General features: G+C 44.5%; 1 protein-coding gene and 1 long non-coding RNA gene across 7 annotated transcripts in view; one reads left to right on the top strand and one right to left on the bottom strand.

The window, feature by feature from the left end:
- Window positions 1–1,302: 1,302 nt before the first annotated feature.
- On the bottom strand, window positions 1,303–2,606 carry LOC309700611. Its single transcript, XR_014274699.1, has 3 exons — window positions 2,519–2,606; window positions 2,300–2,413; window positions 1,303–1,409 (listed from the first exon to the last, which is right to left on the bottom strand). It is a non-coding gene; the product is annotated as an uncharacterized lncRNA (long non-coding RNA).
- A 384-nt stretch (window positions 2,607–2,990) lies between these two features.
- nfia (nuclear factor I/A) overlaps window positions 2,991–14,727 on the top strand; it is a 150,448-nt gene continuing 138,711 nt past the window's right edge. For all 6 annotated transcript variants that reach the window (XM_082524243.1, XM_082524240.1, XM_082524242.1 and 3 more), the window contains exon 1: window positions 2,991–3,098. In XM_082524243.1, the coding sequence (XP_082380369.1) occupies window positions 3,003–3,098 (96 nt within the window). In that variant the 5' untranslated portion in view covers window positions 2,991–3,002. The remainder of the gene's footprint in view (window positions 3,099–14,727) is intronic.

Raw genomic sequence — 14,727 nt, 5'->3', positions numbered from 1 at the left:
TAATCAACATTTAACAATTTTAAGGGATACTGCAGAAATACAGTGAGCATAAATGTATTTGTCACAACAGTTATAAATGTAGGGTCTCTGCTGCTACAGGAATTGGCCCTAAAAGCCAGTATTTAAAAGTGGTTTACATTTCCTGGTTCCTGACATCTCGGTTAAGAGCTTAGTGACGTCTGGCTTTGAAAAATAAAAATCATCAGGAAAAACAAGGGAAGTGTTTCAAGGTCCTTGTCTGTGTTAGTCAGGTTATTCTATTAATGGTAAACGGCCTCAGGTATTTGCCTATCCCGGCAGGCCTCGCCTCGTCCATCTCTCTCCACAAATTTAGGATACGAATCGGCGAATCAGACGCAAACAGAAGGCAGTGCTGCCAACTGTTCACTTTCATGTGAATGACTAGCAGTTTTGTGTCGGCTTTCTTAGAATAAACTGGAAAATAACTAATCGACCGAAGCAACGTGTAACCGCGACCTACACCGCCGTGTGGATGCCGGTTGAGGAAGAAACCACGACTGTTGGTGCTGGCACTACTCAGGTTAGTCACACTCCAGACCAACCTGACAGTGTGTGTGTGTGTTTGCAACGTTAGACACAGATCTGCAGATTTCGACGATATGATTTGATTAAAAGGAGCCTGACTAACAAGTTCATGCAGCCCCTTGAATGCACAGGAAGTATTTCTGACCGATTATTAATTCATCTGACAGGAAAATTCCTGATAAAACCTGACAGGCAGCCGAGTTGTCGGGAACTGAAAATTGTGAGAGCTGTGCTAGTTTGCAGAAAGTTTCTGAGTGAAAAAAAACACGCAAGCTTCATAAAGTCTGAATTCAGAGATCATCCTCAGCGCACATGTGGAGGGAAGTGGAGTGATGCTAACGCCAGGGCTGGCCTACGAAAACAGTTCCGCTCAGCATCTGTCGAACGCTCGTGGCTGGAGTCACAAAGTTTGTCAGCAGGGAAGACGGAGCTGGTTCCTCGTGTTCCCCGTGAACGACGTGTCCTAGATGATCCCAAACAGCACCACAGACGATAACTGCACCTGAGCATGCTCCATAAGCCCGACTTGATTCAACCTTTCACTGCAGGGCTCTCCAAATTTATTCTAATTTCCTTCCAAATTTTCCAGAGAGCCCCTCCTCCCCCCCTCCGACGTATCTCCGGCCGAATCGCATTCCTCCGTTTGGCCGCCACAATGGGTGAACTGTTTGATGGCGGCTCTGCCCTGGTTCAGGTATTCCCCGTCTGATTAGGAACCTGAGCTTCACAGACACCCCCCCCCCCCACACACACACACACACACCGCCTGCTCAGACCCCCCCACGCACACACACAGAGCGAGGCTCTCTTAGGCTGAAGGGCTGAAGCACATGTGATGGGACGACACCGCCGCTCAGTCCATCCTGAGAGGAAATAAAAACAGAGACGTGTACAAAGACGATTCCAGAGTTTAATTACCTGCATTTCCACAAAAAGAGAAACATAAAATAATAAAGGTAATATTCATACACACAGTGAGTACACAACAGAAATATATGCCACCTGACCATTATCACTTGCTTTTATTATTAAAAAAAGAATAATTAAAGACCTGCATCATTTTGTAATTAATTCCTTCCTATTCTGTGTCATTATACATATATATAATAAAAGTTATTATGTATGATGAGGACGAATATTTATCAATGTTTCCTATTGATTTAGCTTAATAATTTTTCTCTTTCTATAAATGTGAAATAATTACAAACAGGAAGTGCTTTGGCATTAAAATATTCACAGCCAAGAACTATAAAATACATATTTCTTTTTTATATAAATATACAGTGCTATAAAAATAATTTAATTCTACACTTTGATTTTACGTATGGTGTAAAGCGTGGCTGTGACATAAACTGTCCTGTCAGATTGTTGTTCAGATTTGTTTTACGCTCACACTAAAATAAATAAGAATAAATTTGGCTTAGACTGAAATAAAAAAGAAATCATAATTTGCAGTGATTTCTGTCTCATCTGGAAATATATGAAATATGAAAGCAGCTCCTTTATTAATGGCTGTAGCCTCCTAAACAAAAATATGAAAGTTTAATTAAAGACTAAAGCTACATCTGTCAGAAAGTTTTATTTTTACATCAATAATAAACATAAAAACCAGTCAAGCTAATTTTAGTCTCAAGTTTAAGTTTAAACCCTCTCTGTCTGTTCATTTTTAGGCTTGGAGGAGGCTGAGCCTCAGCTTGAGCCTCCTGCTGTCTCCTTCCTACAGGTGAGGTGCATGATGGTGGAGCAAACTTACTGATTGAGCTCGGGATGATGAAGCTTCGGCCGGGAGAGGTGCGCTCTGTCCAGGGTCCACTCGCGCACGGCCCCTCGGTCTGGAGGTATTTATGCCAAAACACACGAGGCTCGGCTGCAGGAGGAGGAGGTGGAGGAAGAGGAGGTGGAGGGCTCACAGCGGATGAAAACAAAACAAAGCATGATAAGCAGTTCCATGTGCACCCTCCCTCCCTCTTACCCGCCTTTAAAGTGACCACGAAGAAGAAGTTTGCAAAGTTCAGCTCGCCTCCTCTTCCTCTGCTCCTGATGATGATGATGAAGAAGCCCTAATTAAACCGGAGGAGGAAGAAAGGGAGAAGCGACCCGAGGCGCGCGACGATGCGTAAAAAGGCTCGTCATTCCTGCGCTCGAACGCGCGCGCGTGTGAGCGAGTGTGTGTTGTGGGCGTATAGAGTGTGTGCGCGTGTATATGCAGTGAGTGTGTGTGTCTGCTTGTGCAGTGAGTTTGTGTGTGTAGGGTGTGTGTGTGTGTGTGTAGGGGGTGTGTTTTCCTCGCAGCAGATGACTGCCGCTCACCTTGCCACGGGGTCTGCAGGAGATTGGTTCATTGTCAGGGCGCTTTTTTTCCCATGATTCCATGTGCTGCGGCTACATGTTGCCCAACATGCCAGAGCAAATGTTTTCTCCGTGAGGTGTCTCATGTCCGGTGAGCGCGCTCTCAGATGAGGCTCGCGGACAGCGTGATGGCGGGGAAAAGCTCGGAAGGATCCATCAAATGGCAGCTGTGCTACGACATCTCAGCCAGGACGTGGTGGATGGTGAGTTGGCACGAGCTGCTCTCCTCCTTCTTCTCTTTCTCTTTTCCTCCCGCCAAACACCCCCGCTCCCCTCTGCTCCTCTCTCTGCTCCTCTCTGCTCCTCCCGCGGTGTCGGAGCTTCTCTCCACTCAGAAGCGCAAACTTGTCAAAGCGCGGATAAAGTGGCTCCGCGTCCGTGTCCGCGCGCTCCTGCCGGTACTTACGGAGCGGACACTCCCGCCTCACCCCTCCCTCACCGTGATGTCCCGGGACGAGCTGGGCTCCGGCCCCGGTCGGCTGCTCCGTGATGACGCGTAAGGTTCGGCGGACCCGCCGTGGTCCCACGGAGCTTTCTGAAGCTCCGGGGCGGAGGCACCTGCAGCTCCCGCTCCCCCAGCCTGAGCGCGGAGACACAACGGCGGCTTAACGCTGCCGAACAGCTCCGAGAACTCTGCATTCCTCCGGTCACACTGTGCCGTCCGCTGCCGCCGCCAGTTCCCGGTCCAAGGAGAGAGATTTTAGGTGAAGAGTTTCCATTAAAATAATCTTTTGAATTTAGTTTGAAGCAGGAAAAATAAAAAAAATAATTTATTTCCCGTTTCAATGAAGTGAATGTATTAAAATAAATTTATGGCACGCGCTGAGCACAAGATAGAAACGTCTGTTTGTCCTTAAACGTTTCTTATTAAAGGAAAAGTTTCCTGTCGTTTTACTTGATTTAAATAATTTTATTTAAATCAAGGAGGTTAAATTAAACACATTTGTACTTTATTTATAACATTTATTTAAAAATACATTTGGAATATAAATGTAAAATCCTGATTGGACTCTACTTTTACTTTTTATTTCTTTATTAAAATGATTTTAAACCTCACAATTAAATGTAAATATAAAAAACTGAAAATAAATTAAAATAAGGCCAATGCTGGAAGTTCACAGTGATTTTAGGCAATAAATATGCACAAAAATTACGTTTTTTGGGGTGTAAAACCTGAAATATTTTCCTTTTTCCTCTAAATGATTTAAATGAACGGCACAGGTATTTTCTGGGTTTTTTCTACTGGACTTTTGCAGTAAATTCAAATTAATAATGATTTGAATTTTTCGCTCTGCGTGAAAAATTTGACAGTTCGTGGGGAGATATCAGACACGTTTACAGTGACTGCATTAAAAACTCAGCAGTTGAGAGTTTTCTAATGAGGTATCACCGCAGCAGCATCCTAAATGATCATAGCGGGTAATTAGTGGGACTTAAATCTGTGAAGCAGCAGGAAAGGTTAAACTGGCTGAAAGCACAAAGAGGATTATCTGCTCCCATTTTCAGAAAGCAGCTGTGATTATTCCAGATGATTTCAGGCCAGCGCACCAGTTTTCCTTTAGTGCTTTAATGGATTTTAGGTTTTAATCTCATTTAAATATTTTTTATAATCTGCTGTTTGGTGGTTTAATATCGTTAATGAGTCTTTCAGATTCAGGATATTTTGTTTTTAAAGCTGTAAAAATGTTCTGAATTCCTGCTTCCTCTTGTGGAGTCGGGTTTTTTGTGAGCCTTTCTTCGGCCTTCTTCGTCTTCGCTGCACGTTACAGTTAAACGCTGGAGAAGTGAAGCTGAATTGTTGCCAGTTTGTATTTACTGCTGTGCGGCATCTGCAGCAGTGAACACGTCGCCTTCATTAATAGTCACATTTACAGTGAGAGTAGGATGAAGGCGGAGAGCACGAGCAAAAAGATAGAGAAAAATAATATCAGGGAGTTTTTCTCAGAAGAGACAGAAAATTTATTTAAATTATAAACTCAAAACCATGCAGGACAAACGGGCTGCGCTTCAATTTAAACTACAGCAGAAGAAGAACATCTGACTTTCATACACAATAAAGACGAGAGAGTTTATGTGTGTGTGTGTGTGTGTGTGTGTTTGTTCTCTGCAGGGGTTAACAGCACTACAAGCGACGTTTAGCATCACAAATAAATAAGCAACTCTGTTTTCAGGATGTTGTTGTGTGTGTTTGTAAACATGTTTGTAAACATGGTGCATGTGGAACATGTGGAACATGTGGAACATGTGGAACGTTATTATTATTATTATTAGAGTTTCTGCAGATGCTTTAAAAACTGTGATGTTCACGAATTTGAAAATTATTTTTAAATGTGTTAGAAAGCTGAGGAGGAGGCAGGTGTAAACACCACTAACACTGAGCTCCTAGAATATTCCCATCTCTTCAGATTGTTCACTCTCGCTCATAGTGCCAATAAATGAGTCTTCAAAGACACAAATGAAAATATTTAGTTCCTTTTTCAAAAGCTGCTTTATGCTCATCTTAAAAGCAGAACGTTGGAGTGAGCACTGGTGGCGATTCAGCCGCAGGCGGTTTATGATTTGAAGTACCTGATCTGAGCACATGCTGGATGTTGGAGGCTCAGGAGGAACAGTAGCTGTGTGCTGCAGACGGAGCGCAGTACGGCCTCATGTCTGCACCTCCATCAGTTTCAGCTTCAGTGACTGACAAAGCACAAAATCCAAGTGATCTGAGTGTGTCACCCTCAGGAACTCTACACACACTCACACAGACACTCACAGACACACACACAGACACACACTCACGCACACACACAGAAACACACAGACACTCGCAGACACACTCACGCACACACACACACACAGAGATACACCCACGCACACACACTCACAGACACATACACACAGACACACTCACAGAAACACACGGAGACACTCGCAGACACACTCACGCACACTCACACACACAGAGATACACCCACGCACACACTCTCACAGACACATACACACAGAGACATTCGCGCACACACCCTCACAGACAAGCACACACACACACATTGATGGTGGCGTCGGGGCAGTTTGCGGGTGTTGCCTTCAGTTGTGAGGCAGCTCTTTGAACCTGTGTGTGTAAAGTGTGTGATTGGTCGGTGGGATGGTGGTGCAGTGGATCGCATGTGTCTCACTGTCTGCTGTCCTTTGCACTTGTTTACTTCGACTCTGCAAGCTGATTGGTCCGGGCTCTGAGACCCGTTTGATGGTTTCAGGAAGGTGTGATCAGTCTCAGTGTCGCCGCCGTGCGTCCGACACCGAGGTTCAGCTCGTGTTTGTCTCTGAGACGCCTGTAGCAGAGCGAGCTCGTTGATCGTTTATTAGAAAATCTTTATCTTTATTAATGATGAAGCCGTAAAACGTTAGAAAACCATTACGATGTCCTGTCAGCTGAACCTTTCTCGATAAGGTTCAGCTGACCTTATCGAGAATCTGAGTGAAATATTTAAATATAAATCATCAGTGCTGGCGTGTGCGAGCGCGAGTCTTTTCACATTTAAAGAAAATTTGAATTCTCTGCATATGAAAAGAGTTCAATCACAATGTGCTTCCCGTCTGAAAGCGTCGGAGAAGCGTTTACTGTCACAGAGAAAAACTGGAGGATTTCAGTCCCGTGTATGAGTTTGATGTGTCAGAGACCTGTGAGCTGAGCCTGATGGGTCACTGTGTAATATGCAGATTCATCCTTCAGGGTGCTGAGTCTGTGAATATGTAGAACTGATGTTTTTGGACAGGGACACAAGTAAATTAATAACAGCCAGCTGTGTGTATTACTTTTCATCCAGCTCCATGCACTGCCTCCAAACACGCTGAACATCCTCATGACTGTCAGTATTAGTAACAGCTGATAATAATTCATTTAATGGCCACTCCAACGTGGGAATAATGATTGGTGTTGGCATCAAAATTTTCTGTTAGTCAGTACTTAGAGTGCAAACTGTGCTGCGGCTCTATAAATCAACAAAACGTGATTTATTGATACTATTCTCTGAGTTAGATGAAATGATGACGAGTTTATTGAGAAAGCAGCAAATAAAAACTTTTAAAACCTTTCAGCAGAGAATTTCTAAAATGGAAAAAAAAAAGATCAACCAGGGAAAAAAGATTCGGGTCAGCTGTTCGGTCATTTTGAAGAGTCTGGTTTATGGTGTGTTTGTGTTTATGTCACTTTGTCCACCCAGTGAGGGTGCGTTCAGGTTCGGAGAGACGTTTTAAATCGCAGCGACAAACCTGTTTATGAACACGGCAGCGTGAACCGAGCAGGTCTGCATGGACGTGATGATGATGATGATGATGTCACAACTTCCTCCTACACAATAAAAGAAGCTGAATATGGAACAGAGTAAATTATTGATCATTAAGGATTCATTAATAACTACAGTTGATTGATGATTTGATTGGTTCTGACAAATTTATTTCTACAGTCCAAACATCACAAATCATAGATGAGCTGTAGGGGGCGGGGCTTACAGCATGACGCTGAGGGAGACGGACAGGAAGTACCGGCTGTGCGCGTAGAAGAGCAACACAGTGGATATGCGGTGATGTAGGCGTGTAAAGAATCAGAAGGAGTTGCTTCCAGGTGTATTGAGAGAAGGCGGGGCTTTCTGACATCCATGAGCAGCTCTGACTGTGTTCTTACAGCACGATGAAGATGACATGGCGTCTTCGTCTGGCTGTTATTTTTAACCTGAGCACCTGAACGCCACTCAGGACGCACTCTGTTGTCGTCTTTAAAAAGCTGAATAATTGTTAAAGCTAATTAATATCAACCACAGTAATCAAGCTATTGTGTAAGAATTAATGAGCAGTAGGAAGGTGTGTGTGTGTGTGTGTGTTCCAGGTGAACATGCTGGCTGTTTGATAGCTCTGGTTACTGACCGTGTCCGTTAGCGGTTGGCAGTGTGTTCGGGGTCAGAGGTTGAGTGAGGCGATGCTCGGCTCTGTGAAGCGGTGACTTGGAGCGGGCCGGTGGCGCCTCAGCACTGTGTTTGTGGTCCGTGTGAGGTCACGTTCATTAGCCAGAGACTGAGAGGAGGACCGGGCTTCAGCGATGAGCTCAGCGAGCAGAAACGCAGTGCAGGAAGCAACCGAGCATAGCCAGCACGCCAAAACTTTAGAGATGGTCCTGAAATCAGGGCGCTCTGACTATAGCTGCGGACCGAGCAGGAGGGTGAAGGTCTTCCTGAGCTGGGCCCAGTAACGTGCACTGAGACCACTGTGGGTTTGATCTACAAATGAACACTGATCACTTTAAAATAAGCAGAAGGCTTTAACCTGTTAGTTTTGTGGTTGCTCAGTATGTGAGCGACGAACAACGAGTATGCTTCTTGTTTTCGGTGTAAAAATCAGCTTCACGGTTTTTTAAATCTACAGATGTGCATGACTTGATTCAGTAATCCACCACCATGCTGTTATTTACATTTAATAGAAAATCTCTTTTTTCTTTTCTTCTGCAGAATCATTGTAAAAAAAACAAATCAACATTTTAAGGTAGATGGTGAAATTGTCTGTTTTTTATTTATGTATTTCTTACCTATTTTGGTGTAGTATGTCCATGGAGGAGCAGGAAAATCTGTAAAACCACAATTAAGTCACAATTTATGCCCTCTTTTCCAACATGGTCCAGAAGGCCGGATTGGAGCCCTCTGGCCTTATGTTTGACACCCCTGGTCTAGAGATACAGGACTGTATCAGCTGGGAGCTGTGGACCAATCTAAATCCAGGTTTTTGCCACTTGCTGCTCCTAAATGCCATTCAGTGGCCCGATCATGATGATTGTTGACCTTTGACCCAGAGGGCTCTCGTTATTTAACGTGCCTTTTCTCTTTGGAGCTCGGTGTCTTAGTAAAATCAGACTGATGAGAGGATGAGTTTTTGGTGTTCAGTATGTTGAGAAAGAACCTGGAGAGTAACACCTTTACCTCCGCCACTGACATCTCGTGATTGGCCGGGCTCCCTGAGGTGGAGCTTGCACTCAGTTTGGACTTGGATTTAGGATTTTTTGGGTAGATGATTTGGTGTCTGAAAAAAAGAGACTCTGCTCCACGCTTGGAGGTAATTTTCAGGCTGGGAGGACTACTCTTTAACTTTTCTTCCTCCGTGAAAACTTGAATCAGTGTGTGTGTAGGAAAGGTACGCTGATGGATTTAGGTGGTTTCCCAAACAGACGGCAACTTAAAGAGCGCGGACTGTTCCTTTAAAAGCGCCGCGACCTTGTGCTTGATCAGCTGATGGAAATGACTAATTTTACCTTTTCAGCACAGAGTTCACGCAGAGATGGCCCAGCAGGGTCACGTGGTCTGTGTGTGTGTGTGTGTGTGTGTGTGTGTGTGTGTGTGTGTGTGTGTTACACAGCGAGTGTCATATTGAGCAGAAGATGTTTCCAATTTGGAGGCGGCCATGAGCAGGCAGAGATGATTAGAGGGGAGGAAATTGGAGGATTAGGATTGTCTGCTTGAACTTCCTGAATGTGGCGTGCTCGCTCGCCCACGCCTCTCTCTCCCTCTCTCTCTCTGTGCATTCGTCCTGGCCCTCTCTCGCCCTCCCCGTGGTTGTCCCGCGGTGTGGAAAGTGTGAGGACACGTCGAGTCCTCGAGCTCCCGGCGAGTCTCAGGCTGTCGAACGTGACTCACTCCTCTGCTCGCCTTTCACCTCTCCTTTCCTCTCTCCCATCATCCCTTCTTTCCTTCCCTTCTGTCCTTCCTTCCTCTCTGTTTTCTTACCTTGCATTTTTCATCACATCCTATTTTCTTCCTTTCTTCCTGATTCATTTCCTAATGTTAACATCTCCGTTGTTTCCTGCGCTGCGTATCTTTCTGAAACACGATGAAGTGAAGCCGTTGCTGTTCTGTCCGTTGTATTCGTTCTCAGACTCTGTGGAGTTTGAGTTTATCTGTGAGCTGTGATTCCAATGCCTCTCTGCAGCTTCTCCTCCTGCTCTGTGTCCAGGGAGAGGTCGGCGGCGGCTCGGGGCTCTAATATCCGCTCTTGTTTTACTCGTCTTAGTGAGGAAAGCTGAGCCCGGGGCGGCCTTAAAGGAACATGCTGCATTTCTGTTGCTCACAGAAGGAAAACTACTGACCAGATCTGCGCCGCGTGAGCAGAAGTATTTGGAGGTTGAGACATGCAGCCTTATGTCAGCGTTAAGATGAGTCTGATATCGTCCTCTCACCTTCGGCTCTGAAACGTCTGACCGCTCCTTAAACTGGTGTCTGAACTTTGACCTGAGCGGGCAGCGAGCAGGTGACTTCTGAGCAGCAAGGATTTGTTTGGCGGGTTTTTCCTGCTGCTAGTTTCTGGCAGGGTCCTCGATGGAGCTCTGAGAACAGACGTACCGGCCTGGAGTCGGTCCAGAGCCAGAGAGCCGCTGACTCCAGATAAGGTGGTGGAGGTGGAGATGAAAGACTAAATGAGTTTTCATTTTATTTTCAAAGAAACTCTTAAAACGTGACTCAGACTGATGACTTTTAATTAGGGCTGCCACGATTTGTCGACTAGTCACGATTACGTCGACTATCAAAATCGTCGACGACTGATTTAATAGTCGACGTGTCGTTTGAAGCTTTGTAAGATCGCAAAAGACGCAGGAATAATAGCAGGATTTAAGAGTGTAATAACGGACTGAAACAGAAGATGGCAGCACTGCATGTACAAGGATTCCAGCTGCCGTTAAACCCCGAAGAAGAAGAAGTAGCTGTGTCCCAGAATGCATAGCGCGGCCCAGCTTAGTTTCCAACAATGGCGGTAGCTAGTTAGTTTTAATATTACTCTTATTATTCTTTCTGGGTCACAAAATAAACGTTTAACATATTTTCAGGCGAGAATGTAGCTGTGTAAACCTCAAATATCGGCTCAGTTTTCGGAGACGTCTGTTACCCACTAGCTCGATAGCTAGCCGGGGGCTAGGTCACTAGCGCCGTGAGAACACCGGACTCCCGGCAAATTGTTTTCAAACCCACCGCCGTCTTTCGTGACTCAGGTTAAATATATATGAGTCACTTAGATAAATTAAAAATGTTGTTGTTTGGCCTTTTTTTTTTTTTTTTTTTTAGTATTTTATTTGTTCCTGAGTAAATCGGTTTGGCTGAGATTAAAGTTATAGTTTTTACACAGCTGAATAAACGTCAAGCAGACAGCTGATTATCAGAAGTGTGAGATGCTGGAGAATATACTCCGGTGTCCTGTTATATTTCAGATAGCAAGGAGTTTATTAAACTTTACCGAAACAATCTGCAAATTTCATTAAAATTGAATAAACTTTCATCTTGTCTTTATTTTTAGTTAGCACCTTAAAAGCTTAAAGCTGTAAGCTAATGATAGTTATATAAGCTGTAGTTTTACGTCCAGTGGATGATGATCTGATTAGTCGACTAATCGCAAAAATAATCGGTGACTAGTCGACTATCAAAATAATCGTTTGTGGCAGCCCTACTTTTAATTAGAAAAATCAAATGAATCTGATTCAGTTCCATGATGTAAAATGTCTGAATCGGATCATCATGTAATTATCTCCACTCTCAACTGATGAGTGTTTGGTTTAATCCACATTTAGCTCTGAACTGTTGAATGTTGTCGTCCTGCTCTTTGCTGTGATCGTCTGATTGCACTGAATCAAGCTCAAAGATTAACTTTACTTTGTACATGTTCTCATTTCATTTTAGTTTCAGCTACGGGCTGCACTCCAACGGCTCCGTGGGTGTGGGAAGAGATTTGAGCTGTATTAATCATTTAAAAACCCGATTCTTTGATTTTAAAGGGATGCAGCTGCTCAGGTTTACCGATGTATATTGAGCAAACGGCGAGCTGGATTCAGGTCATTTGTTAAAAAGAAGTGCGTCCACCACGCCATGCTGAAACCACACATCTTTTCCTCAGTCAGATTTCGACTTTTCCCAGATTCCTGAATAATTGCTGCTGAAATAAAGGACAAGAAACTGTCACCGAGCTGGCAGCTGAAAACACAGGTGTGTGAGCCCGGAAGCTTGGTACTTCATGTGCGACCAAACCTTTGCTAAAAGAAGGAGCACATACCTGAGCACACCTGCCCCCTCTGACAGGAATGACCGCAGTCACGTTTTCTTTAAACATCTCAGATTTGACGTCACTTTTTTCCTCCTTGTGTGTCTTTTTCGTTGCACGGTTCTTCCTCTTCTTCTTCTCCTTGCTCTTTTCCATTCCCAGCTCTTTGCCTCCCTTCTTCCTCCTCTCCTTCCTCTTCCTCAGTCCCTCTTTGTCCTCCTCCTCTGCCTCCTGCTCCCTGTCTGTTCCTCCCTGGAGAAACATGGCTACCAGCCAAGACAGCTGCTTCTTCTTGGGCTTGTTTTTGTATGAGTGCTGGACGTCCTGCTGGGAGGAGAGACAATGGGACAGTTGTTGATGATGATGATGATGATGATGACGACGATGTGAGCTCGTTTACACCCTGAATACTTCATACCTTTACCTGCTGGTATGATATTCAACTCTCAAACAAGTTTCTGGTATATGTTTTTCACCATTAAAAACCACAAAGAAATGGTGAAAAAGAGAGAAAAAATACTATTTTATTTATATTATTTTTATACTCAGACAGAAAATGTGTTAAAACAGCACAAATCTGTGAGACTGAAGAGCTTTAAACCCACCTTCCTTCCCTCACCCAGGAGGGGGCGACTCCTCCGGTGGTTTAAAGACGTCTCTGAGGAAATGAGCCTCGTGCTGATAAGTTTCTGGTCTCAGTCGTTGCTTTCAGGTCTGACTGAAGGTCATTTTGTAAACTCTGCTCCTATTAGAGTCCGAGGGGACGCTGACAAGCTCCGCCCCTTACTGGTCACATGTGGTTTCAGAATAACAAAGTTTGTATTACTCAGCGCAGCTTCGTTTGTGTCTTTTCTTACATAAAATTCTTTTGTTAGTTAGAGTTTTCTGGAGTCTTTATTATCATGTCTCATCATGTGATTAGGAGCACACGTGTGTGCGTGTCAACATAAACATGAGTGATTATATGAACACTGCATGTGATTTATTAAAATAGCGAGACGGTGCCGAGGTTTTCATTTAAAGAAGAAGGAATAGTGTGAATAGCCAACTTACTGTTATTATTATTATTGTTATTAAACATAAAAACTAATTTTAGCTAGCATGGTTTTAGTCACTGTTTTCTTTTGTTGTATTTTTCACTGCATTCATCTCCATAAAAGTTGCTCTCTGAATGAAGCGTGACCTCACGAATGTCGTTTGTGTGTGTGTGTGTGTGTGTGCATGTGTGTGTGTGTGTTGTCTATCTGGAGGTCAGGTGCGTGCACAGAAGAGCTGCACGGCGGATGAATGCAGCGCCGGCTTCCCCTCTGTCTCTGAACCGAAAGATCTCGGCTGAACAAAGCGAGCTTTGTCTGTGTGCTGGGAGCCGCGGCTCTCTGCCAGCTTGGGCTCGGTATCAAAACGCTGCTGCTCTCCACATAAGCCGCTCTCTCGCTGTAATCACTTCAGTAACTGATATTTTTGGCCTCTCGGGGAAACGAGTCAGGACACTGCCATATCGCCTTTAACAGAGTCTGAACTCCTTCTCTCTACGCTCTGGGTTTGGTCTCCACCACAGAGTATTTGTCAGCTCAGACTGCAGACAGCTTCTGAGAGTCTCTGAGCATCCCAGGTTATTGTGATGTCACTGCAATAGCGGATATGAATGTAGCTTCAGCTTTTTGTGTTGTTAGTGAAGGTGTTTTACTTCTTAGAGGGGTACATCACCATGGTGCGCACAAAACCACCACCCACTGATCAACCAGAGCTCTGATTGGTCAGTGGAACGTCGTCCCGACTCATGCAGATACAGACAGTCTGAAGTGTTTGAATACCTTCTTTCTTTTTTCCAGTTGACTTGCCGGAGGTCTTTCCCCACTTTCCTGTCCTGCCTTCACTGTATTTGTCAAATAAAGTTGAAAAAGGCCAAAAAAAACCCAAACACTCCAACTTTTATCTCTTTATTCATCAGAATGGCAGGAATGTGTGATGAACACCTGTACAGTCATCGAGGCTGTGGGGGCCCACTGCAGGCTTTCTGCTGGGATCTGGCCATGGTTATGGCTCTTGTCCTCTCTGGGTGATGGTTTTCAGTAACTCGGCGTGTGTACCTTTTTCGACCCTGTCTTATTGAGGCTCTGTGCGCTCAGAAAGGGCCAATCAGAGCTAAGCTGTGAGTCCAATAGCAGAGTGTTAAAGCCTCAGTTTCATCTGTGTGCATGTGTTTCATCCACAGAGTGTGGCTGCTTTGCGTGTCTGTGTTTTCACTCTTTTGCGATTGCAACTGGAAAAATTGGAAACAGGATCCAGAAACACCATCTGCTGTGTGTGTGTGTGTGTGTGTGTGTGTGTGTGTGTGTGTGTGTGTGTGTGTGTGTGTGTGTGTGTGTGTGTGTGTGTGTGTGTGTGTGTGTGTGTGTTGGTCTGCAGCCACTCTACGTTCGGCTGCCAGCAGAGGTGTCAGTCTTCAGGCTGTTTGCCGTTTGCTCGATTGGCAGAAATGGATTTTTGCCATTTTTTTCTCGGTAAATATCACCTGTTCTGTCACGCAGCCGTCAACACTCCGGCCTGGAAGCATTCACACGCTTTGGCTGTTTTTGCTCTGCTAGTGTTTCCCTCCTGTGCGTCTGTTTATTTCTCAGACTTTGCTTCTGTGTGAAGAAAATTAAAAATCTGGAGCTGATCCAGGTCCCGGCTGTTTGTTGTTCCTGCAGAAAAAGGATCGGAGGAGGTTTTTATTCCTTTTTAAAAGAATAATTCTTGTTAATTTCAGTCTGCTGCGTTCTTGTGACTCAGCTTCAGATT

The sequence above is a fragment of the Aulonocara stuartgranti genome (assembly GCF_965226115.1).
Source record: "Aulonocara stuartgranti genome assembly, chromosome: 23".
Taxonomy (NCBI): Eukaryota; Metazoa; Chordata; class Actinopteri; order Cichliformes; family Cichlidae; genus Aulonocara; species Aulonocara stuartgranti.
Note: the sequence above shows the minus strand (reverse complement) of the source record. Positions and strands in the feature narration are given on the sequence as shown.